The following is a 26523-nucleotide window of genomic DNA, read 5'->3' on the forward strand; positions in this document are numbered from 1 at the left end:
ACTTGATAAGATAATCTAACTATTGTTGGAAGCTTCAGAAAGCCATTGTGTGAAGTGTGTTTGGGTTAGCTGGTGCTATAGAGTTGTATATACTTGTTTTTCACAGTCAAGGATGATTAGATACCTTATCTACTAGGAGGAAGAATTTTAGCCAAAAAATAGGTATTTCGGTGTTATTGTTTTAATGCTCTAACTATATTTCATTGATATTACTGTATTTAGGTATCCATGGCCTTTCTGGAACTCACAAAACATAAACCAGAGTTTTCTAAATCTGTACTTTTTAGAACTCTTAATTACTTGTCAAGACAGTAATATGAGATGCTGGTCTCTGCACACAACTAGACAGATATTTTATTTTCTACACATATACAATCTATTTTTATTGACCATATAGAAAGTGAAAATAAATGTCATTTTTATATACAAATGGAAAAATATATCAACAGTAATATATGAAGTTACATTTATGTGTAACAATTCTAGATATGATATCAAAAAATGTTTACTGCTTCTGTTTTTGAGACTAACCAAATAAAAAGAGCCAGACAGTTTCACAGCATGTACAAGTGGCAGAGCTTCCACTTTTTGAACTTTGTTGTGGATTGAATGTTCTGTGTAAGAACGGCTGATAAAATAAAATCAAATACTTTTGTTCTCTATCAAGGTGCAATGCCACATGCCATAGAAATGGTGGTTATCTAAGGTTTGTAATAATTACTTTAGTAGTTCCATGTAATATGTTGTATAGTTATTTTACTAACTGTTGAAAAATCCAATAAAATTAAAACTCAAGTAAAACTAAAATCCCAAACAATTTAAAACCAACAACATTCGGAGAAGGAAAATAATTTCTTCTTATTTTGAGTAAATCTTGCCCTCAACTTTGGAGCTGTAAGCACATAGCATTTCTAATAGCCAGTACCCTTCAGGCACAACACCCCAATTGAGAGGCATCTTAGTGATGGCAGCCATGGTGCTGGCATTTAGCTCGGTGTATCCTACCGGACTTACTGCCTTAGTCTTGTTATTTCTAGTGCCTTTCATCACACGTGGCTCAGTCCATTGGCAACTCCCTGCATGCTGGCCACTGTCATGTTGGTTGCCTTGCCCTTATTTCCTACTTTCTGCTGCTAGTTCTATCACTCCGATGAACACCATAGACTGGACAAGAGGGACCGGGTATGCTTCACAGGGATCCAGCAGAGTATATCTATGGGCATCCAAAATGTACTTCAGACAGCACTACTCCTACCAACATCTGTGAAAGCTTAAAAAGAAAAATAGGTGCAAATATGGATTTAGCTTTTTTTTTTTTTTTTTAATCATTTGTTTTTGTTTTACATTAAATCTTTTCTTTCTTTGTTTCATCATTTCTTTTATAGCTACATGTTTTGTTAGCAACTTTTCCCTGCATTCAATGCAATGGCACACTACATTAGGCGAGATAGCTCTTATTTTTAACAAAAATGGGACAATGACAAGAATTAAATAAGGAAGCCCAAGTTACACTATTATGAATACCTCTGTTACTAAAACAAAGTTATTTCTTTCTTTCTTTAGCCTTCCTTTTATGACGCAGTAGACCCACTAGACTTTGAAGGCTTCCTAATGATGCAGCTGAACAACTTGGACTCAGAACTGGCACATGAACTTGGTGATTTTCCTGAAGATGACTTGGACGTTGTCTTTACACCCAAAGAGTGCAGGACTTTACAACCTTCTATGCCAGAAGATGGGTAAGGAGACTTTGTCTCTCTCTGAAATGCTGCAGGTTTAAAAATAGTTTTGAGCATAAAGATATTGGTCCAGACACCTCACTCTGCTATCCATCCAGCCATCATGTACATGCTCAGCTTTAAACATCTGAACTTTGTCATTGATTCTGTTAGGCCTGTTGTCACAGTTAAAGTTATGCAAGAACTTAGACAACTTCCTGCTCTGGCTGGTAGCTGCAGATGGGAGGTAGGGGTAGACCAGGACAAAGAGGGAAGAAGGGCAGGAGGCTAGGATGAAAAACAATTCTATAGCTGTGACTCTTGGAGGTGGAGGTTGATTTTGATCATGTAGTAACCACAGGACCAAGCTTTTTTTTTCCCTTTTTTTCTTTCCCACGAGCTACATGTTACATGGCACTGATCAGATCACTAGGCATCTTTTTCTCAGTATCTTCCTTGCTTAATATTCAGAAAGTTTGGGGGAAGAAAAAAAAAAAAAAACTGTCAATTTCTAGTGTAGAAGTCAATTCTGGGCCCATGTATATATCACTGAAATAATTAGGAAGCTTTACACTATTTTCAAAGGTTTTTAAATTATAATAGTTAGCATGAGTTGATACTGGTACTTATCTATCCTGGAAATACTAATGTTGGTTTGATAAACAAGGAAGATATGAGCAAAAGAATTTTTCAGAATGAGGAAAAGCACTGTGTTGGAGAATTTTCTTCTGTGGTTTAGGAGAGTCCTGTGCACTGTATGCAAAATATTCTCCATGGATTGTATGGCTGTAAATGTTACCCTTGAGTAGAACCACAAAGGTGTAGCAAGGTTTGCAAGCAGCAAGAGCCAGATAAACCTGAACTCAGCACCAGTTTAGCCCCAAGCTGTTGTGTTTGCAAAGATGGCTAACTGTGTAGGAGTGTTTGGGACACAGCTTGGCTCCTCTGCTGTGCTGAACCTGAGTGCTGAAGGCATGAACAGGCTTAGCTTATGGTGTCCTGGCTCAGGGCAGACATGCATTCCCCTCTGCTCCTGCATGGGATGTAACAGCCTGTCCTAATTTATACCAGCTATCTATATGAGTTAGAGCCCTATACTACAACCATATCCCTTCATTGCTTTCTGCTCAGCACACCAAACATGATGAGGCTTAGTGGGACTGACAATTCAGGTGATTTTCACTGTCTGTGGACTAGCTGAGTTCCCCTAGGTAGGTTCTCAGCCTGAAAATTCCTTCCCGGCCTAATTTAACTCTCAGGAAGCTCAGAAGAGCGAAAGTGGTAGAGAAGATGCCACACTAATCATGCAGATCCTGAGAGCTCTTTGAATCATAAAGATCCTATGAGATTTTGTAAAATTTGCACAAAATGTGATTTTGACTTAAAGTTGCACATGAAGTCACTCATAGAAAATGTTCTAGACTTTCTTATGAACTCATGTTTTCTTGTAGCTGGGGAAAGAGAACAGATATCAAAAGACAATATTTTGATGCTTGGAGTTCACATTCAGTATATAAATACACTACTAATAAGACAGGAAGACAGGATGAAAATAGTAAAAAAATATGCAACTTAAGTTTATTGTTATTCACAGCAAGTGAGTAAGTGAAATTATTGTTATTAGCAACTCAAGTTGTTATTCAACTTGATTTTAAAGGAGAAAATGATTCCCATACACACACATTTCCAGGACCGTCTCCCAGTATAACTGTTATTTAAAACAGCAGTTATTTTTTCCCACCACAGTGGTATTAAAAAACACTTAAAGGCATCCGTGGCATAGCGTGGGGAGACAGTAGCAACAAAATTGTATTCAGCTGACTTTTTTATACAACAGCACCCTGCTTAGCCATTTACACTGCCACTATGGATATTAACACCACATGGAAAATCCTGGTCAAGGATGCATGGCATGTTAGGGAGGGAGGTGAGCGCTTGGGAAGGGCATACACTGGAAATCTGCGTGCAGGCAATGCAGCTTTTGGTATCTTCCTGTGCCGAAAGCAGGAAGCAGACACCACCAACCAGATGAGGTTACCCTCATCTGTGCAGGCTGCTGACAAAAGCATGTTCTTCTGATGCAGGAAGTCAACACGTGCTGCCTCAGCCCACTCGTGGCACAGGGTGGTCTCAACCCCGATCCGTTGTTACCCAGCCTGGGCTGCAAATCTGTTTGAGCACTGGGTGGAAAGTGCTAACATTCAGTTTTGGTACAGGTCACTAACTTTCTTCAGAATAGAGGTGGGGTAATTGTGCTACAACATCATGATAGCATGTTCATGACCACTAACATTGACTATAGCTTATAATATTTCAGTGCCAATAGGTATCCAGCCTCTCAGGCAGCATTGACAACTTTCTACATTAGATGAGACATTTCAGAATCACAAAGTTGTGAAGTATTTTCATATCTCACGTGTGGGTTTTTTTGAGCTGTCTGATTAAATATTTAAGGTCCATTTCTGCAATTTTCTCCATTTCTATGAGAAAGAAAGTTATACCAAAGTCTTACAAAGAGACTATGTATTTGCAAGAGTACAGGAGCTGAGGCCTCTGGAAAAATATCTCTATTGGAAAAACACAAAGATGGGTACCTGGTACACTATTTTATTTTGCAGTACTTTATAGCAACACCAGTCTTATATTCATGGCAAGTGGTTATCTCTGTTAAATGTATGTTTGTTAATTTATAAACACAGCAACCAAAACCTGCATAAGGTACTCATACAGTACACATATTCTTTAAAACTCAAACAATAGCTTAGCAATAAATAAACATACAGGAGAGAACTAATAGTGAGGCCTTTATCTGAACAGCATGTTTTGATAAATTTCTCTGTCCTTAAGGCATGATCTAGTTACTAATATATTTACTATGTGTTGCTTTTTCCACAGGGTTGAACTGGATTCACATGTCAGAGATTGTGTTCAGACATATATCCGGGACTGGCTGATTGTGAATAGAAAGTAAGCTACCTACAAGTAAATGAAGTAGAAAACATTTTGCATCCTATATGACAGAGAGAAGATGCATGTTGTTAGTAATTTTAAAAAATAATTTGAATCAGAACTGACTTATCAGTCATTTTACTCTACCGTTTTGTTTGAGCCAATGGGATAAATAATTTTGTACCTGTTTCTTATATTCAGGTTCTCTAAGAATTAATCAGGAAGTAATTCACATCACGTATTTGTAATGATGATTTATCTAAATAAGGATTAATTCAGGATACATTCATTGTGCTTCCTTGTATTCTCAGGGGCAAGTATAACATACTTGGTGGAACATAATCTTTAGAAAAACAAAGCTTAGTTCTTGAATGCCTGGTAGTTAAAATTTCTGTGTCATAAATTCATGAACAAATTACAAATGAACCAATTCAAATATATTCTAATTTTATTCCTCAACCATGTTGTCCAAGTGGGTGTCAGGTCGATCCCTTGCTTTCAGAATACCTTTTTAATCTGATTCATCTCCATTTTAAAGCAGTATCTTAGTAGTAAGTAGTAGTAGCTGTTACTACAGTTGTCCTAAAACTTCACTCATCTAAAACTTGCAGTCATTTTCCAGATCCCAGCCTAAACATTTTGACAGCCATGTGTGTCACTTCTTCTTAGGCCAATGCTATGCCGTTTCTTCTCTCCTTACTCTTTCGCCTCTTTGCACACTGAGGGACAGCAATCATATCCTGCCCCAGCTTTCAAACTGATGGGCTAAACAAGCCAAGCTCTTTTAATCTCTTCTCTTACCGTAATAGCTTTGGTGTCTACTCAGTGTTTATGTGGTGAGTAGTTGATCTTTCATCGTGACCTCTTATCCCTTCTTTTCTTATCCCTTCTTTTTCTCCTTTTATTTGATTTTTGAAATTTATTTTTTTTTAAGGTTTTGTGCTTTTATGCAAGGACTATTGCAGTTTAAATTTTGTCAGTTTTCACTCTACCCATTCATACCAGGCTTTTAATATGCAGCTGTTAGCTGTCTAGTCTTCAGTCTTTTCAGGCTCTTTGATTACTACTGTACACTATTTACTTTGTACAGTTTGGGGCACCATAATACAAAAAGGACATTAAGCTATTAGTGAGCATCCAAAGGAGTGCTATGAAGATAGTGTAGGGACTAGAGGACAAGATGTATGAGGGGCAGCTGAGGCCCCTTGGTTTGCTCAGCCCCGAGCAGAGCAGGCTGAGGGGAGGCCTCATGGCGGCCTGCAGCTCCCTCATGAGGGGAGCGGAGGGGCAGGCGCTGAGCTCTGCTCTCTGGGGACAGCGACAGGACCCGAGGGAACGGCATGGAGCTGGGACAGGGGAGGGTCAGGCTGGGGGTTAGGGAAAGGGTCTGCACCCAGAGGGTGGTCGGGCACTGGGACAGTTCCCCAGGGAAGTAACTGGTCGGGCACTGGTACTGCTGGAGTTCAAGAAGGATTTGGACAACACTCTCAGACGTGGTCAGATTGTTGGGTGGTCCTGTGTGGAGCCAGGAGTTGGACCTAATGATCCTTGTGGGTCCCTTCCAAATCAGGGTATTCTATGATTCTATATATAAAGTTTTTGTAATTATGTTTTGCAAATGCTATAGATTTCCTGAAGATCCACAGCTTCCAAAACTTTCTGAATTTCTTGTCAGAAAACAGGAGATCTAAAGAATCACCTTAAGCAGAAACAGGACAGATTTCTGCTCATGGCTAAATTTTCAGATGCTACCAGAACATGTCCCTGCACTGAAAATGCTATCATTTTATTAAAGGTCAAAACTATACACTGTACAATTGACAGTGCAGGGAAAGCGCATTTCCCATTTTTATTACATTTGTTGCTAAAATAACCAGGCTGCATTAACTTGGATTTATGCTAACTTCCTATTTCATAACACTAAAAGGAATGAGAACAGGGATAAATATGTGTGGACCATCTCTTTCCTCTACATGCCCTGAAAACTCTACATGATTTGATTTCTAGTGGTGTGTGAAAAGGAAGTGTAGTCCTAGTACCAAAAAAAAAAAAAAAAAAAAAAAAATCATGGGCTTTCCTGGCAGAGATTTCCATTTTACATAGAATCTAGTGAAGGATTTCTGCATTTTGGGTCAGTGTAATTCAACACAGAGAATTGGATCTATGCATTACAGGATTTTATTTTATTTTATTTTATTTTATTTTATTTTATTTTATTTTATTTTATTTTATTTTATTTTATTTTATTTTATTTTATTTTATTTTATTTTATTTTATTTTATATGTCCTGTGCCATCCTTATCCTTGTCCTGTCCTGTCCTCCTCTCCTTTTTTTTTCTTCTCTTATCTGTTATTTATTTAATAATTAATTATTTATTTAATATTTATTTAATTTTATTCAATTTCACATGTTAAATATGAAGGGAACTTTCAGCACATGCTTGCTGTGCAGGGGAGCCCATCCCCACATTCTTGGGGTTGTGGTGTGGCAGCGGAGCGCTCCTCCTTCCCCAGCAGCCCCTCCTGTTCAGTTCCTCAGAAAGACCTTTCTGGGGCTCCAGTTTTCTGCAGCACTTCCTGTTCACCTCCTCATGTGCTCATACCCTCCCTCTTCCTGAGGAGCAATGTGGCATATTTGCTGTCCTTGTGGCGTGCCCAGTCACCCAGCTACTTGTTTTACTAATGAGAGGGTACGTCAGCAACCATGCATTGTGGATGATCTCCCGCTGGCCGTACAGAATTTGCATTGTTCAGTTTTGCCACCTGTGTGGGGAGGAAGCAGCTTCCGAGAGCTGTGAGGAGACTTCCTCCAGGGCTGCTTATGAAATTGGTTCAGTTCTCAGAAGTGCTCTACAGTGAGTCACCAGAAAGAAGCTGGTTGGTTTTGCAGCCTCACTACATACACTGTGCAGAGCACATTGCTTGTGCTTTCACACAGCGCAGCTCTGAGTGCACTGTAAAGAGCCAGCATTGTCTCTGCACACAAATAGGAACTGAGCAGTCAAGTACATGCAGCGAACAATAAATAGCACATGGCTATTTTTGCTCTTATGTGTGCATGCACAAATGTGAATGAAGCCAGAGAAATACACACACATGAAAAGACTTTTGGGGTGTTTTATTTTTTCACTGTTTCAGGTGAGGCAAATTTGAATTCAGACACTTTACTAAGTCTGAACCCTCCCCAAAAGCTGACCTTTGAAGGCTAACAAAGTAAACAATTAAAAACTTAAAAAGAACAAGATAACATAAAAGATGCTTCAGTGTTGGGAAAACCAGTGGTTGCTATTGGGAGTCTCATGGTATGCTGGGGCACTATTCTGAACAGGTATGAGGAGGCAAAGAAGATAAGGGAGGAGAAAGTATTCGTAGAAACCTTTCCACTGTATTGAGAAAGTCTGAAAAGGATGTGGTTGTCAACCTGAGAGATAAAGATTTGTAGGACAGGGAACTGAACTTATGGTCTGGAGAGCTGTGGATGATAGAAATGTGTGTGTGGCTTTCATCCATTTCTGGATGGGAAAGTTAAAGGCAGAAGAGTGACAAATGTTTGGTGGGTGGCACGAGGAGCAAAGACTGAGGAGGTCTCATGGTCCTCGTGCCTCTGAGCAGAGGGACATATGCAATAGGGGCTAGGTGCAGCTGAGGGGTCTTTGTGGTTGTATTGTGTTGGTACTGCATTAACTTTCCCTGCAGCAGCCCATACAGTGCTGTGCTCTGCACCTGTAGCTAGAAGAGTACTGGTATCACATCAGTGTTGTGTCTCTTGTTGAGCAGCACTGGCATAGCACCCAGACCCCCTGAAAACCCCCTAGAGCCAGCAGGGAGTGGGCAAGGGGTGAGAAAGGGACATCATGAGGGCAGCTGACCTAAACCAACCAAAGGGATATTCCTTATCTTGTGGTGTCACACTAAAATAAAAGGTGGGAACGAGGAAAAAGAGAGGGAGGCTGACATTATATCTGTCCTCCCAAACAACTGGTACATGTATTGAGGTCCTGCTTCTCAGGACATGACTAAATATCCTTTAATTTTTTTATCTTTATTTCAGCTAGTGAGTATTTGGGTTGTTTTTGGTTTTGGTTTCCTCATCATATTTTCTCCTGCACTCCTTACTTTGAGGAGGGGCGATTGAAAGAGCAGTGTGGTCCAGTTTGTTTTGCCATCAGTCTGATTTTGGTATAGGCCAAGGTGAGGTGAGTTCCTGTGCCTGTTGGTTTCTCCCTTCAGTTGTCCTTTATTTCTTTTCCTTGTCCTGCTTTTAGAATTCAACCATTAATGTGAACATGTCTGTTAAAAACAGAGTTTGCCTCCTGGTGAGTTGTAATTGCTATGATCCTTTTAAAAATAAGTAAAATGAATGATTTTCCAAGAACACTTTAGGGGAAGGGCATCTTTAGTATAGCTTGTGCCTCACAGGGCAAGCATGATCTCAGGTAAGCAAATCTCTGCATTTATCGTTGGATTGACACTAGAAGTAGTGAAAAATAAATCAACAAAACCTCTTATGAATGCTAAGGTGTCTCTAACTTGTGTTGAATTTCTGTCTTTCATTCTGGATGATTAATGGAGTTCCAAAATAAGGTAATAACCAAGGAGAGATGAGGTTATCTGTTTTATGACTTCAGTTTTCATTTGCAGTGACCTGGTAAAATTCAAATGATTAAAATTAATACGCGTCAGATGATATAATTCAGTTGCTCTTGAAATGTAACAAAAAAGTGTCTCCCTGGTCAATAATTACATATTGTGACATCTTTATGAAAGTACTGAGATATTTAGATGTTGCTTTTTGAGCGCTATGGAAAGGAAAATGAACAGAGCATGATACTGTAACTAAGGAGACTGATTCCAAAAATGCCACTACAGAATTTAGCAGATTGTTTAAAAGGAATAAATAGTTTTATATACTTAATTTGCTTAATTGCTTAATTTTTAGTTTTTCCTTTTCTGTTTTATTTTCCTTTAATTCATTCTTTGCTCCATCCTGACATCCTGAAAGGAACCAAGGGAATTCAGATACTTGTAATCTGAAAAATAAGGGATCCCGAAAAGATTTTCACAAGCGTCTTCAGAAGCAAACATTTGAATCAGAAACTTTGGACTCTAGTGAAGCAACCTTTCAGGTATCTTTTCTTTTCTCTGGGAAAAGTTATTAGATATAGTAGCTTCACTCAAAAGAAGCCAAGGTGCAGCATACTGGGATCTCTGTAGCAGGTGGCTTGTCTTTATGAGGAGTTTCTGTAACCGTTGCTTGTAGAACATGGAGGTATGAGTGCTGGGGCTGGTGTGGCTGTGTAACTCCCCCTGCCACCCCCTGATAAGGGAAGTGTGAGCAACAAAGTAGGCCATGCGCTGTTGGAGGTCCCCCCAGCCTGCTTGTTCTCAATGTGGATGTAGTCAGGCTCAGAGACCTGAAGAATTGCAATGGCTTACAGCCTCAGCTTGCTCTGCTTTGACTTCAGCAATGTCCACCTAGAAAACTGGAGGTGTGCTGCCCTTTTCTTTGTTCCCCTGCACGCGGAGAAGCACGAAGTGGAGGATAGTACTTGCCATCATCTCCCACTTGCTGGGCCTCCTGGTAGAGGTGAAAGATAGTCAAGAGAAACCTCACAAAGTCCAAGCCACATTGGGCTGTAAGAGGTTTTGCTGTGCCTTCATTTTCCAACAGACAGGGCCCAGACATGTGCCCACACTCCCCGAGGACACCTCCAGGACTGCCCTGGCCTCCTGCGACTTTGACCTGCGCAGCCTGCAGCCCGATCCCCGCCTGGAGAACCTGCTGCGGCATGTCAGCGCTGAGGAGTTTGAGAGGCAGAACGAGGAAGCCCGGCGAACCAACAGGCATGCTGAGCTCCTTGCCCTCTACCCGTCCGTGGATGAGGTGAGCTTGGAGGACTTCCCATGCACAAGCTGTGCTTTGCTGCGATGGGGCGTTCCTGGCGTGTTGATGGATGTCTGCTCCACATTCAAACATGGGGCTCCTGGCCTGGATCTCTGCCTCTTCTGCTTTTGCATGTCAAGCTTGGGTAATGACACAGTGAAGGGACACCACCATGGGCTCCACAAGCTATTTTGTATGTGCATTCAAGAGTTTGTACCAGACTCATGGTGTTGCCTGAGGCCTTGCTACTCTCATTTAGTGTGGGTCAAGCCACATTCTGTTAAAATATTTGTGTCAGAACAAGCAACAGATGCCTGGGAAACACACCAGATGACAGTCAGAAGTGTAGATATTTGGGAATATATATCAATTTTCTTTCTGGCTGAAGAGGTGAAATGGTTGCTGAGTGAGGGAACGTTGTTTTGTAGCAGCAGCCAAGTTACATCACATAAAGCTGTTATGTAAGCATGTAAATTTACAATTACTTTAACAGTATATGAATAGAATAACTGTTTAATGATAGGAAGATGCAGTGGAGATACGACCAGTGCCAGATCGCCCAAAGGAACACCTGGGTAACAGGATTTTGGTAAAGCTGCAGTCTCTGAAGTAAGTATCCTTACATGCTCCAGTTCTGGCAGGCCTCAGTTACAGCTCTCATTTGGTTTCTTAATTTATTTGATTATATTGCTACAGACATGTTACACTGCATGTTCCCTGTTCAACAAGCATTTACATGCTTGCTTGTTCTTGCCATGGTGTAATTTTGGCAGAAAACTGTTTCTATCTATATTTACAGAAGTCTTTATATTGTCATGGTGAAAAGGATTTGGAGATGATGCCAGTTATATATTTTGAGTAAAACTGGGTTGGTCTCTGTGCATGCTAGTGGACTTGATAAATAGAAAAAAAAATCAAGAATGGTATGATCATCTTAACTGATATCTGACACCAGTTTTCAGACCCATTTAGAAAATACGTTGACAGCAGTTTACTCCTTTTTTTTTTTTTTTTTTTTTCCCCTCTTGAAATCATCTAGTGAAAGGCACTATTAAAAAAAAAATCCTCCAGATTTTGGGAGAGCCAGACTCTGAAACTAAATATTTTTCATCACTTCCTAATGGAAATACCAGTGAAAATATATCCCTCCCCCCCCCCCTTTTTTTTTTTTTTTTTTTTTTTTATGCAGAGTCTTAGGAGTAAAATATTAATGAGTGTACTGTGTGTCTTTCCTTAACAGGTTTGATATAGAGATTGAACCTTTGTTTGCATGCATAGCTCTCTATGATATAAAAGAAAGAAAAAAGGTAAGTATGCACTACAGCTTAAAAAATGAGTGGAATAATAATTGTTTATTCATTTACTTTTTTCAGATTAATTTCATTATTGTTTGAAAATTCTAGGCTGTTTATCTTGTTTTCTGTTTCTTTTTTTCAATTGGCTTGGATTTTACCTCTTATTTATATCTTTTAACTCTAAAAGCTATTTAGAATAGCTTACAAAAAGTACACAACTTTTGCACATGTGCAACCTGGTCCAGGTTTCTTTTTATTCAAACTACCACATTTGCAATTGTTTATTCTGTAGTTCCAGTTACTTCTTTTGACTTACGTTAAAACAAAATTCAATGCATTTCAATTTTGCAATACATTTTAAATCTTTTTCTTTTCAAGATCTCTGAAAATTTTCACTGTGACCTGAACCCTGATTCATTAAGAGGATTCTTGCGTTCTCATACACCCTCCATTGACCTGTCTACTCAGGCAAGATCAGCAGTATTTTCTGTCACTTATCCCTCATCGGATATATACCTAGTAATAAAGGTATGTTACAGTGCTACCTCAACAACATGCTTCCTGTTCCCAGCCGTGCCTGTTGTCTGAGTTTGCGGAGTTGACAAATAGTTAACAAACATAAGTTTCCCATGGCTGACATGAGGTATTCTGATAATTTTTAATCATACAGGTGTATGTATATCTCACTCCCAAGCTAAGAAGTTATATCAATACTCTGTGTTCCAGTTCTAGTAGGTAGAGTTTCCTCTCTTTGTTAGGAAAATTTAAAGTAAAGTGAAATAAATCATTTTTAATTTTGAATAATATTGGGGGGTGAGGGGAAGAAGGGCCTTTGGTTTAGTACACTTTGCATTGTTTTGTATATTTAAGTCTGAAACTAAGTTAGCCTGAACCATTTCATTTGGAATGTGTTAATTTTCTTAATTTCAGTGAAAACTCAGTCATACTTGATGGACAGTGTTGTCACATACAGTTTTTCTGCTTTATAACTAAACAGATGGAAAACTGGGAGGAGTTTTATTGTACATTAGTCCATAAAGACTGCTTTAAGAGTTGTGTATTGTAAATTTAGGCTGGCTCTTTTGTATTGCTAGACAAGCAATGTGTTAATTATGGTGACTTTTTTCCTTTCTGAGTGACTTATTTTATTGTTATTTGTAGATAGAAAAAGTACTTCAGCAAGGAGAAATTGGAGACTGTGCAGAACCCTACATGATTCTTAAGGAAAGTGAAGCTGGCAAGGTAAGTCAACAACCATGAAGAATGTTTAGATCAAAAAATGCACACACATGGAATTGGACAGAACCCAAAGAACAGAACAATGGGAAGGAAGTCAGTTGGTGCATCCATGGGACAAGCAATTTGGTGTCATTGATTGACATAAAGAAGTCAGGAGAAGACAAGACACAAAGAAGACTTTGCTTCCTGGGCACTTTGAAAATCTGTACTGATTCCAAAGTCTTGAGCCACAAAGCAGCTAGGGATTTACAAAAGAGATGACAATGCAAAATGGAGTTAGCACAAATATTTGTACCTCAGAGACAAGCTGATTTAGATAGACAACTAACCTGTTGTGGTGTGTGCATGACCATTTCATTGCTGACATCACTAGATAGCGTGAGTTTTATTCAGGGAATGCATGGTTGTTTACCTCCCCTGGAGCAGGCTGATAGTGTTTCCTAGAATCCCACCGCATCTCTCACCTTTTAGATATCACTTTCAATAGAATATTGTCTGTGTATCTGTTGAAGGAATTAAACCTGCTAACATTTTATTGTGCTTGCTCATGATGGACATAAGGGTCACTGCAAAAAGATCTGCATACTCATTTTTTATAATAAAAATGAACTTGTTAAAAGAAATGGGAAGTGAATTACAAATTAAAACAGCTATGATCCTGGCAGTAATGTAAAAAGAAAATGCAAGAGATAAGAGTGCAATTTACTGATCTCTAAATTATTTTTTTTCTCTTAACTGAGTTAAACTAACTGATTGCTTTTAACACATTCATTATTTTCTTTGTCTTAGACAAAAGAAAAGATTGAAAAACTGAAAGCACAAGCTGAATCCTTCTGTCAGCGGCTGGGGAAATACAGAATGCCATTTGCCTGGATTCCCATAAGCCTAACGAATTTCTTCAATGTTTCCACACTTGAACGAGAAATACCTGAGACTGAAGGTTTAAACGGTAGTCATCGAAGTTTTCTAACTAACACAAAGCAGCTCTTAGGTGGTTTTGTGCATAGAAAACAATGTCATTCACTCTGGCCTCAAGAATGACTGGCAGAGTCAAGTTCACACCTTCTCAGCCTTCAAGTACAATTTAATATTCTCACTATTTCATCTCTGCTTATGTATTTTTATGTATTCTAAATATTCTTCCATGTTTTAGAGTCAATTTTGGTTGAACACTGGCTTTGTGGTAGGGAAAGTGTCTTTACTACATCGAGTCCATTTGCAATATATAGGAATCAAAATACATAGTTTCTGGAGTGTACAAGTGATGTTTTTAAGCTGCACCCAACATTGACCAAAGGGGGTTATAAAACCCATTAAATAAAAATTTAAATAAGCTTGTGCACTGCAGCAGAAATAATGTCACACTAGGTGTGTCCCAGCTTTCCATTATGTCACATAGTTCGAAATATGAGTAGTGGGAAATACAGGCAAAAGGTAGTAGGTACTGTTCTCTGTCCTCTGACATTACCAGGAACTTCTGTATTTCTAGTGTATCCTTATAGTCTTCGTAGAGAAAAAATACAAAGCAAGCTGGTATTTTATTTAATTTCCTTTTGAAGGGAAAGGATCAACTAGTGACAAGAAGGCAACACTGCTACAGGCAAGAAGACTTTCTGAGAGAAGTCTCAGCTCTGAGGACAATTATCCAGCATCAAACTTCAAAACAATCTCTCTGACACTCAGCACCTTCTTTAAACAGGTACAAGAGGCTCTTTATTTCTGATTGCCTAGGACATATTTCATATGTGTCATGTGAGCTGTGTTGGGAAAAATTACCCAGTAATGTTAGTGGGGGTACAAAGGATAATTGCTGTTGAGTTGGCAGTAGCCCACCTGCTTTGGATGCCTCAAGGTTATGTTTTACTCAGAAATTTTTCTCAGTGTCATGGAGTATTGTTATAAGAATACTGATTTTCGTCTTTCTCCTGTAGGAAGGTGACAGGCTTAGTGATGAAGATCTGTTCAAATTTTTAGCTGATTTCAAAAGATCATCTTCCTTGCAGAGAAGAATTAAGACTTTACCAGGTATATAATTAATTTTGGATGGAATAGAATATACATAGTTTTCTCCTCTAAATTGCTCTATCAACTACAAGCCCAAAATATAATAAACTTTTTTTTTCTTTTTCTTTCTTTTTTTTTTCTTTTTTTTTTTTTTTAACTCTATAATATACTATTGTGGAACTCTCTGGGTTCCTCGGGTCCATATGAGTGGGTATGAAGATTCATATTTAGCCTGATACTCTCCAGTGATTTGCTTTCCTCCCTAATTATAGGTGTATTTACTGGATGCCTTTTATTATTATTCAAGCTGTTTGAAGACAGTGCTTTCAAAGGAGTTTTTCCCTGCAGTGTTTTTTAATGGGTCATATTTTACAGAAGGAGATTAAAATGTGTACATATTTCATCTTGTATTTGGGTCAGTGTTAGCTAACAAAGTAGAGATGTGAAGATAGAGTTTAGCTACATTCAAACACTTGACCAGCTGATTTTTACTTTTTACATAAATTATGGTTTGAACTCCTCTGGATTGTAGAGAAACCTCAGAAAACATGAACTGAGTGCAAAGCTTATTTTGCCTTTTTAGCTGACAGAAATGCCAAGTCTGTGTTCCCCCAAAAGTGTTCACTTAACAAAACTTAAATTGAAGGCCTAGTTAATTTTTGTGTCAATGTTATCAGTAGTAATTATTTAATTGCTGACCACAGCAAATGTGTCGTTCCCATTGGGTAGTGTCTGCTTTGGCAGATATTAATCAAAGCAGAATCTTCATGGAGAGGAACAGAACTCTGCTAGACAGCACCTTTTTTCAGCTCCCTGTGTATCCTTTTACATGCATGTTTTTTATTGTTATGTAGGCCTCAAACCAAAGATCCAGTTCTTACTTCTCCTTACTTCTATGCTTTAGTTATTTTTGGTATTTTTTTTTCTGAAATATTATGATTTCTTTAAAGGAACACTTAAACTGGAGATCTCCCCAGCTCCAGAAAACCTTGGCTATTGCCTGACACCAGAATTACTACCAGTGAAGCCATTTCCAGAAAACCGTAGTCGTCCTCACAAAGAGATTTTGGAATTCCCAATTAGAGAAGTGTATGTTCCCCATACCATTTATAGGTAAGATTATTTTTCTTTCATTCTTAAGATCCATTTGCAAAGATAATTGTGATTTATTTTTTCAGAAATATTTTTTAAATACTTAAAACTATGTGTTATGCTGATGATTTGATATTGTTAGCCATTACAAGGTCAGATACCTGCTGGATACTCTATTTCGTTACGTAGTTACCTTGTCCCATGCAAAATATTTCTAAAATGTCCAAAAACCCAACAGCTTTCATTGACTCGACATACACATTGAATGTGCTTCAATGTGTTTGTGCAGAATAGTGTTCTAATAAGTAGTGATACTGGAAATAGCTAACTAGCAATAATTCAAAAGGTGTTTATTGCAGTATTAAAGATAAAAAATACTTTCATGTGACCGTTTTGTTAGTGAAAACATGGAAGAAAAGCAGCGGTAGTTCTTACGCAATTGAAAATGCAAATGTAAACGAACTTGTGTAACAATACCTTTTTTAATGAAAAAAATAGGCTGAAGCTTTAACTTTCCTTTTCATTGTCTGTCCCCAAAACTGAGCAGCACTTTCTAGCTCTAGTGTTGAGCCCTGTAGTGTATAAAGGTTTATTTTTGAAAACAAAAAGCATTGGCAACCACTGTGAGTTCCTGAGCTAGAAAGGGAATTGAGTCCACACAGAATGTTCTCTTTAATTCTCACCAGGGTAAATTTCTGCAGCTAGACATCCTGAATACCAGAGTCACCATGTTAAAAATTAATTTGTGGATCTCCAGAAGCAAGCTGGTGTGTCTTCACGCATCTTCAGTAGTTAGGCATCTGTGTTGCATAAACACGTCTACATTAGAAGAAACTCTTGCTGTTGCTCAACAGTTGTTCACACCCAGCATGCATAGCCTGTTCAGATTTTTTTTTGAGCTCTGTTTTGATTTCACATTAAGTAAAAGTTGTGGCAACAAAATGGATGCTGTTCTGCCTAACTAGTAGTAATAAAGAGAAGATCTATTTAGTATATTTGCCTTAGGTAATCTTTAACTTAATTAATGAATCAATGGTGATGACACAACAGACATGCCATAAATAGTATTATGCCATGAACTGTAAACTCAATCAGTTAATACCTCAATTTAACCCTGGAGACAGCTTTTTTAGTACACTGGGGGAAAGGTAAAAAAAAAAAATGCCAGAATACTAGGTTGTGTTCTGACAGCTTTGTGAGTGCAACCATGTTTGGAGTCAGACAAGGGACTTGCCAATAAAGGCTGCTGAAATAGTTAATAATTCTGAACTCCAGAAATAGTTCCGCAGAAAGTCAAATGAGGCAGCTTTGCAAACCTTACAAAACGCGGACTTGGTGGGGCCAGGAAATAGCATCTGGGTTTGTGCAGCAACATTGAAAACACCTCCTTTTCCTACAAGCTAGAATAACCTAGCTGTGTCTGAGATGCTTTTCCTACACCATATACACCAGTGCTCCTTTTGGTGAGCATAAGTGTTGATAGGGAGTACAGGCCAATTATCTGTTTAAATTAACCACCATCCAAGCCTCCTTGTTTAGTTCTCTCCATGGTAAATATTGTTCTGATGTTGAGACAAAGCTACCCCCTGCGAAGTTAACTTGAACAAAGCCAGTTTTGTATGTTATTTTATTATTTTTCCTCTATCTCAAGAACCACAGAATCATAGAACCATAGCTTCATAAAACAATGTGCTAGCATATAGTCATAACTGAATTGAAATGTGACAGCCTGCTGGTGTGCTGAAGTCAGTTTAATGCTTCCTAATTTTCACTGTAAGTCTACAAACCAGTTTTATTTACCCATGCTATGGATTTAGGTATTAAAAGAATGAAAAATGAATGAAGTTATTAGCTGTTTCCTATTAACATGTTACCGTGAATGTAGGAGAGGGTTACATATAGAAATCTATTTGAATAACAAATCAATGAAAGCTTTTAAAAATACAGTCTGGTAAGATTTTACTAACATAATAATACTTCTGCACATGTCCAGACAATACTAGTGAAATATCCACCTTCAGTTTGTTGCCTGGGTGTTTAAAAGAGATCCAGAGACTGAGTTTACTTTTTATTTATTTATTTTTTTTTCCAGTGTAAGATACCTGAGGGGGGAAAAAAAGTCTGTTTTTTTTGTTGTTGTTTTTTTTTTTTTTTTTAGTAATAGTTTTTTCTCTATTGTAGGAAAAACAGAGTCCTCCGTAGTACTCTTTGAACTTGGCTCTTGCTAGTTTTTATACCAGTGTAATGCCATTATTTTAGGTAATTCTATTTCTGATTTATGCCAGAGAGATCAGCCAGCCCACTTTCTTTGTGCATTGAGAAATTGAACACTTCTTTTTGTTGTGTACCTACAATTCTTTAATAAAAATAGCTCCCTGAAAATGTCAAAACATTCAAAGATTTATTTCTTTCAATACCTTTCTTTCTATTCTTAATAGGAAAATCCGTATAATTTAAAGTTTGTTTATCATTTTATTTTCTTGTGAAGTATAAATTAAAATGGTGATGCTTACTGCCCCTGTGAGGTGTTGGTTCTGAGAAAGAGGGATGGTTAAGTCCCATCACCTCGGCAGTAACTCAGCTTAACCAGACATGGAAAGTCTGCACTTTGGTAGGGGAAGTGCCTAGTGTTTAAAGGATTTTTAAGGGGACGGGGGGAAAAAAAGCTTTTCTTTGCTGTTTTATTTCATACAATTGCACACCACTTGGCAGTGTGCTCAGATTTGCTCTAGTCTGCAGTCTGCAGTGTTAGTTGGAGGCTTTTCTGTGGTAATCATTCCACCCCTGTCTTTAAGTAGTGTTGAGTGAGGAAAGGCTGTAGGTAAATGATGCTCTGTGATTCCCCTGTTACTACTAGAGCGGAACCTGGGGATATTGGTTGATAGTTGGCTGAGTACAAGCTGGCAGTGTGCTCAGGTGGCCAAGAAGGCCAACAGCATCCTGGCTTATATCAGGACTAGGGAAATGATTTTCCTTCTATACTTGGTCTGGTGAGGCTGCCTCTCGAGTACCGTGTTCAGCTTGGGCCCCTCACTGCAAGAAGGACATCGAGGCTCTGGAGTGTGTCCAGAGAAGGACTATGAAGCTGGTGAAGGGCCTGGAACACAAGTCCTGTGAGGAGCAGCTGAGGGCACTGGGGCTGTTTAATCTGGAGAAGAGGAAGCTCAGGGCAGACCTTATTGCTTTCCACAACTACCTGAAAGGAAGGTGTGGGGAGCTGGGGGTCGGCCTCTTCTGGCAGATAACCAGTGATAGGACTAGAGGGAAAGGCCTCAAGTTGCACCAGGGGAGGTTCAGGTTGGAAATGAGGAGACATTTCTTCTCAGAAACAGTAGTCAGGCCTTGGAACGGTTGCCCAGGGAGGTGGAGGAGTCACCATCCCTGGGAGTCGTTTAAAGGAAAGTTGGACATGTTGCTTAGGGACATGGTTTAGTGGGTGATACTGGTCATAGGGGAATGGTTGGACCAGATGATCTTGGAGGTCTTTTACAATCTTAATGATTCAATGATTCTGTGAGTCTATGATTGATGAGATTTAGAGGGGGAAGTTAAGACTTTCCATGGAAGGTTTCATAAAATTTCCTCTGCTTATTACGCAGGTAAAAATGACTTTGTCAAATACTTTATAACAAAGCAAAAACAAGACAAAAACTTCACAGACAGGATTGTGGGAGCACATGCCCCACTCCCATAGACAGCTTGTTTTTCATGACAATCCACATTAGTACTGGCACAGAGAAAAACATGCCACCATGGCATGGTAATCATTGCATATTCACTGAGCAGAGAATCTGAATAAAATATGTATTTGCCTAAACTTCCAGACAAAAGCAAAGCCTCTAAAGAAAAGAAGAAAAGTGTTTTATTATTAAAAAAAAAAAAAAAAAAAAAAAAAAAGCAAGTACTTTACTTAAAGGGTTTTTGGGGGTTGCTCAAAACATTTTGGGTAATTGTAATTTAACAGCATAAATTAGATTCATAAATACAGTTTTGAGTTGGCTGTTAAGCAAGTATGATTTGAAATGCAATAGCATTTAACCAAATCTTGACAATTTGGTGTCTTAAATAGCTGCTCTATATGAAAATCATTAGTATAGTACCTGTTTGCACATTCTATTTTGTACTACTTTTTATAGCACTTTTATACTATTTAAAATCTACCATGTAGTGTCACATCTTACATAAATGTTGTGATTTGCCTCCAAACATAGCTGATGTTTTATTCTTTATGCCTTTGTTCTTCAGCTTCAGTGTTATTTCTTCAGTCTGATGTGTGGAAACAAAAGAGCACTATCAGCAAGAAAATCTTGTTGAAGTCAGCTTTGAAATTAAGAGAGAGTAAATGTAAATCATTTATAATGTAGACCAAAGAAAAAAGTGTTCGTGTCTTTTGCAAGTAAAATTGAGTCTTCCAGAGACCTACAGGGATTAAAGACTGCATGGATTTAACATGTAGGTATCTCAGTCCAAACAGCATCCTAAAGTATAAGAAATATGGGACTGAATGGCTCTTCCTAAATTCAGTTCCAATTCTGCCACTGACTTCTGCAAAACCTTGTTTTAATGGTTGTATCTCATATTCTCCAACTGCGTGGTCACATCCACAGCTAGATGCCTATCATGCAGGAATGTCAGAAGGTTTACACTATTTGTATATTATGTTCAGTCAGTTCTGGGAGTTTGTTGTGGTTTGATTCCCCAAAATTGAGGCTGTTTTTTTTTCCCACTTCTGTGTCTTGTAAAAGGTACGACTATTGCTTCTACTCTAGGATGTTAAGATAAGAGCGCTCTGTCAAGCACTCCCAGAAAAATTGAACTGCTCATTTATTATTATCGATACCAGTTAGTGCAGCACCAAATGCTCACCATCCTCACAAGAGAGAAGTTATACTGACAACACAAAAGAAACAACTACTGAAAACACAGAAGAAACAACTACTAGGAGGCATCTACCTTTCCAGCTGGTTTTGAATGGAAGCATCCTCTTCACTGTTTTGGTCTAGCTGTAGCTCCACTTCAGCAGGCCGTGGCTTATACTTGTGTGAAGGTGTTGGAGAGAAATAATGAAGCTACTCTGATCACTGATACTAACCCTGGTTTAGTAGTGTGAGCCTGAGAGATACTGACTGAATCTGTTTCTATGGTAAAGAGCTCTCAGCCAAGACTCTCAGAACTGAAAGAATTCCTTTCCAAGCCTGTAGATCTTGTTGGTGACCTCAGGACACTGTGCCTTCTTCTTCAGACCATTTGTTTGCTTTCCACCAAAATGAACATGCTTGAACTTCACCCAAGAATTGTTAAGGTGTTGGATTACTGGTGGTAGTAGTAGGTGGCTTCCCATTTGGTAAGACAGGTGACTTCTTTAGCCTAGTTCTGCCGGGCTTCCTGCAGAGACCACATCATTTTTCTCAATGCATTTCTATTCTTGCTTGCTAGATATCTTGAGGCAAACACTTTAGAGAAGAGGGATCACTGAAGAGCATTGCAGCTTTTCAGTATAAATTCTAGCCTTCCAGATCAGGATATAGGGAGGGTGGGGAGGTGGTGGTGGTGAATGCAATCAACACGTCAATTTAGACAAATCCAACTTCCACTTGTTGGCTCCTGGCTGCACAAATCTTGTGTGCTAGGTTTACTGCTGAATCCTACGGCCACCATTAAGTTTTTTAAGTTTCCAACTGAAATTTTAAAAGCCAAAATTTTCCCATCACAATTCTCAACCATACCACCATATTTTGAATAGGTTGACTATCGTGTAAAAATCTGGTATGTCCTTGATTATCAGGGATTCACTCACTACAAATAATTTTGAGATAGAACTTCGACTAGGTTTACAAAGCTAGAGGAATTGCACGTTCTGGGATGGTGAATGGATGTAAAAATACAGCTCTAAGTCATGGTTGCTATCTTCCTTTTTTCAGTTTTTCATACTTCAGTCAAGTGACAGAGCCATGCCTTATGTATGACCTACCATCATGTTATTACAGTGTCTTCATATTGCAATAGTCAATACCTTGTAGATATCCACTCACTTTATCCACTTAAATAACATTGCTACTCAGGAAGTTAAGGAAGTGAGATTATTATCAGTGCAGCAGTGGATTTAGTTATGGCAGAGGACTGCAAGGTGAGGGTAGAGATCACAGAAGGTGGTATAATCTCTTTGCTTTTCATATTGGAAAAGTTTAAAGTTGTTTTAAGACTAACTCCTGAAAAAGAAAATGTGAAGTAGACAATTGTGGGTGATAAAGTTCTCTACATTTGCACACTAGAAAATTATTATGATAGGTAACATTATTTTCTTGGTGTTTTTTATGATTCACAACATCTCTCTTAAATAAGTGTCTTTGGTCATGGTTTGCAATCACATTATGTGATTGACTACTTTTTTGTAATATTTAATTTTTGAAGTAACAGGAAGTCAGTTTAACAATGTGTATAGAATAACTGGATCCTGGAGAGAAAGCTGTTAATATTTTTGTCTGACTTGACTCTAAGCTCTAGATCACATATAGACTTAGGAAGATATACTTTCTTTTCATAATTTTAATGTGATTTGAATCTTCAGGAATGTGATGTTAAGAATCAGCCTTCCACTCCACTCCTCTAGCAACATTTTTTTTAACTAAAAAATTACTAGAATGTTTATTAAGGTTTACACACCAATGCTAATGGACAGATTAAACTGACAATCACTCTCAATCAGAATTTAATGTGGTCTGACCACTGGCTCTTTAATACATCATAATTTTAGCAACATGAGAAAAAATATTCAAACTATTGTCCAAACTAGAGGAAAATTGTTCTAGGATACACAATATATGATATATATACAACCTTTGAGACATGACATGTTGAAGTTCTGTCATTATGCCATTTGTTCCATTCAGGGGCTGGTAAGGTCAGTACTTTAGTACAGTATTTGTGATTTACGTTATCAGTTTCAACTGTTTTTTTCTGAAGATTCACCCAGAAAGAATAGAACAAGAGATATTTTTCAAGAAAGATTGAAAGTTATAACTAATGGGAGTATCAGGTTTTGTTTCTAATACCATAAGTAGCATATAGCAATGCTGATTGATCAATCTCTGTACACATACATACAATTTGTAGTTTTTATCAGTGGTGACTACTTGTTAATATATTGGCATTTGTTATGTACAGTCATCAATGAACATTTCTAATAACAGAAGTTGAGATGCACTTGCTGAAACCTTATATATCATGTAACAGCAAGAAGAAACATTTCATTATATCACACGTATAATACACACCAAATTATTACAGACAAGAATTCTGTCAGATCACAGTCTTGAAAAGTATGCATAGATTTTATTTTGGCAGAATACTGGTCTGCATTGCTTTGGCCATTGGAAGTGATCAAATCATCACTGCTAAGTCTTCTGAAAGTATAGAAAAGTCAGCAAATCCAAATGAGAATTGTTGCATTGAGTCCTGTGTCAATGCTGAAACAGCCTTTTACTTTACAGCCTTTGCTGGGTCAGCCTCAGACCCAGAGAACCTGTCTGAATCAGTGCCTCCCCCAGAACACTGATATCCTTCAGGACTCTAGTGTTGGTGTTGGGTGTTCTGCCATGGCTGTTGTAGATGCCTATGGACTTGTGGGTGGCTCTTTTGTTTTCTGTATGCACTTCTGTCTATGGTTGGAGAAAGACCCCTGCTCTTTCTGTTGAGAGACTGAGAGGAGAAGTTTAATTACAGTATTTGAAAGCAATTGCTATGGCATGCTGTTTGAATACTTCAGCTCAGCACAGAGCCTCAAGGGGGACATGATGCCTCCTGGAGCTCACCATATCCTTAAGGGCATGCTAACTTCTGTGTGGAAATGCCCAGGCTCTGAGGTTTCTGGAGGGCACTGATGCTGGCAGGTAGGAGCACTGTAGGCACTAGTCAACAAAGGATCTACTGTTCATGCCTGTCCCTGTTGCAGTGCCACGAAACCTCGTTCAATCATCTTCCCAGCTTCCTACTTTCAGAGTCTGCCATCACTTTCATCTCTTCAGGGTACCCAGAATCAGTGTTTGCCTCTGTTCTTCCTCAGCACTGATGGGTTTAATACACATGTAAGCAAGGTTCCTAAAACTGCTTGAGCATAAATGGCATAAGCTTTAGCTCTTCAGTACAGTACATGCTGGAGTAATGCTTCCTTGGTTGTCAGCAGAGTCAGCAGAGAGCTCTGTTTGTTTGTGATTTTCCATATCTTTCATCTCAAGTCACATCTAAATGTAAAATCCAGTGCTCAGGGATATTATATGGATTTGTGACATCTTTTGCTGGGCTGCAGATTAATGAAGCAACAACTGGATTATGCACCCTCCCTGATATGTATTTCTTCATCTCTGACAGACATAATGTTGATAACATCCTTCATTTAGTATGCCATTCCCCAGACATAATTCAGTGGAGGTTACTGATATATTTCTCACTTTCACTTAGCTTTTGCTAATGTCATGTTGGAAAGAATTTGGTAGAGCAGAAAGTGCATGTAAGAAGGTAAGGAAGAAAGCGCATTAGTGTGGCAGGCAGGAGTGCTATGCTGAGCGAAGGGAAAGGCAAGTCACGTACTGGTCTGTTTGCTATGACATGCCATGGCTCATGTAGCATGTGTTGGTTGGCAAAGTAGCTTGGACCTTGTAACTGAAGAATACTGTCACTTTCTGGCACATGACAGTAAGGAGTTTCAATAAGGAAATTAGTTTTCCGTGTCCTAGAATACAACAACAGGAAGATGGACTATCTGATCTAATGACACTGTTTTCCAAAGCTACTCCGCACAGTTTCAGCTGACAACAGCAATAAGGAGCTCAGGTACAATGATTAAGGACAGGGCAACTTTGTGTGTAGTTTCTGACTGTCACAGACACAAAACAAGGGTGAAAGTCCATGAGTACTGCTCATTGGAAGCCAATATGCTTCCACCAAATATTCATCTTATTTCTTATACTGTAAGGACAAAGAGTGAGAATCCTATACCAAATTGGGAGAATGACACATTACATAGACATAGTCTTGATTCCAGAATGCGTGCAGTCCAGGTCTAGCTGAAATCTCAGACTCGCCAGAGACTTCAGTGGAGAAAAAGCTTTGTATTTTCATTTTGACTTTCATTTTAACTCTTCTGTTGGAATTCTTGGGTCTAGAACTCAGAAGACCATCTGTGCTGCCAAATAGCCCACAGAAATTAATGTTGCGTTTTAAGTTTAGTAATCGGTCAGGGTATAGAAGCAAAAGTATGATGTATTTTAAAGTATTATATGTATTTCTTACTAAAAATTGAGTTCAGAAACTCATTTCCTGTCAGTTTCTAGAATTACAGGTTAAATTTCTTGTTTATATTTATTGTTTATATTTATTTAGCATTATCAATACTGCCTTTCAATTTGCATAATCTAGAAACACATGCCACTTTAGGTGTTGTAATCTAGGCACATATATTGTTGGTTATATTTGTGATTCTCTGAGTGATTCCTTTCCCCTTTCAAAATCTGATTCTTTGTATCTGAGAAGGGAGCTGCTTTCTTGAGAGATTCCTACTTTTTATTACATCAAGCAAAGTTATTCATTCATTTGTATCTAGAAATTAGAGTCCCTAACCACAACATGTTTTATGTCACAGAAGGAACTTATCTTTTCCATGCAAACTTTTGGGAAATTGTTCCTGCAAAGCTTTCCCTATATAGGTGGGACTGAAGAACAGGGAGAGAAATGAAAAAAGAAGTGAAAGAGAAGTGGAAAAAAAAAATAGAGAGAAGTGAAAAGCTAGTTTGTGCACTTCATTTTGAAAAGTTTGCCATTTGCCTATTTTATTCTTCTTTCTCTTTCTTTCAGAAATCTCCTCTACGTTTACCCTCAGAGGCTGAATTTTGCTAACAGACCAGCTTCTGCAAGAAACATTACTATCAAGATCCAGTTTATGTGTGGTGAAGACCCATCCTGTGCAATGCCGGTAATAAAAACTGAGCATTTTCAGCAACCTTTTGCTTAGGTGCATTCCTAAGGAACCACTGAAGAGACAACTCACTGTTTACTTTATGTTGCCACAGTTTCTAGTTGGGTCTGAGGAAGGCAAACATCAGAGAGATTGTGAAGCTTGTCATTTCATTGTGAAGCAGAGCTGCAGTCCTGACTCATGCCAGCAAAAAACTGTCTCTTGAGTGGAGCATGGGCATATCCCTCCCTCTTATCTAACTCTTCCTACTTTATTTTCAAAAGAGTGGCAATATGTTAAACCAATGCCATGTTGGAAACTTTGCCGGTAAAATTAACTGAGCCTCAGAAACCTTTTAAGAATGACGCATTCTGCCTTCCAGTGTAACCCATC

The 26523-nt window shown here is 38.5% G+C and overlaps 1 protein-coding gene across 3 annotated transcripts in view; it reads left to right on the forward strand.

Moving 5' to 3' along the window:
* The window catches only part of DOCK8 (dedicator of cytokinesis 8), a 94942-nt gene that overhangs the window by 19727 nt on the left and 48692 nt on the right, over positions 1-26523 (forward strand). For all 3 annotated transcript variants that reach the window (XM_084504714.1, XM_084504716.1, XM_084504715.1), the window contains 13 exons: positions 1564-1739; positions 4614-4685; positions 9670-9793; positions 10339-10551; positions 11075-11160; positions 11792-11858; positions 12225-12374; positions 13008-13088; positions 13875-14034; positions 14645-14784; positions 15017-15110; positions 16040-16202; positions 26031-26148. In XM_084504714.1, the coding sequence (XP_084360840.1) occupies positions 1564-1739; positions 4614-4685; positions 9670-9793; positions 10339-10551; positions 11075-11160; positions 11792-11858; positions 12225-12374; positions 13008-13088; positions 13875-14034; positions 14645-14784; positions 15017-15110; positions 16040-16202; positions 26031-26148 (1644 nt within the window). The remainder of the gene's footprint in view (positions 1-1563; positions 1740-4613; positions 4686-9669; positions 9794-10338; positions 10552-11074; positions 11161-11791; positions 11859-12224; positions 12375-13007; positions 13089-13874; positions 14035-14644; positions 14785-15016; positions 15111-16039; positions 16203-26030; positions 26149-26523) is intronic.

Source organism: Aythya ferina (genome assembly GCF_964211825.1).
Source record: "Aythya ferina genome assembly, chromosome: Z".
In the NCBI taxonomy this organism is placed as follows: Eukaryota; Metazoa; Chordata; class Aves; order Anseriformes; family Anatidae; genus Aythya; species Aythya ferina.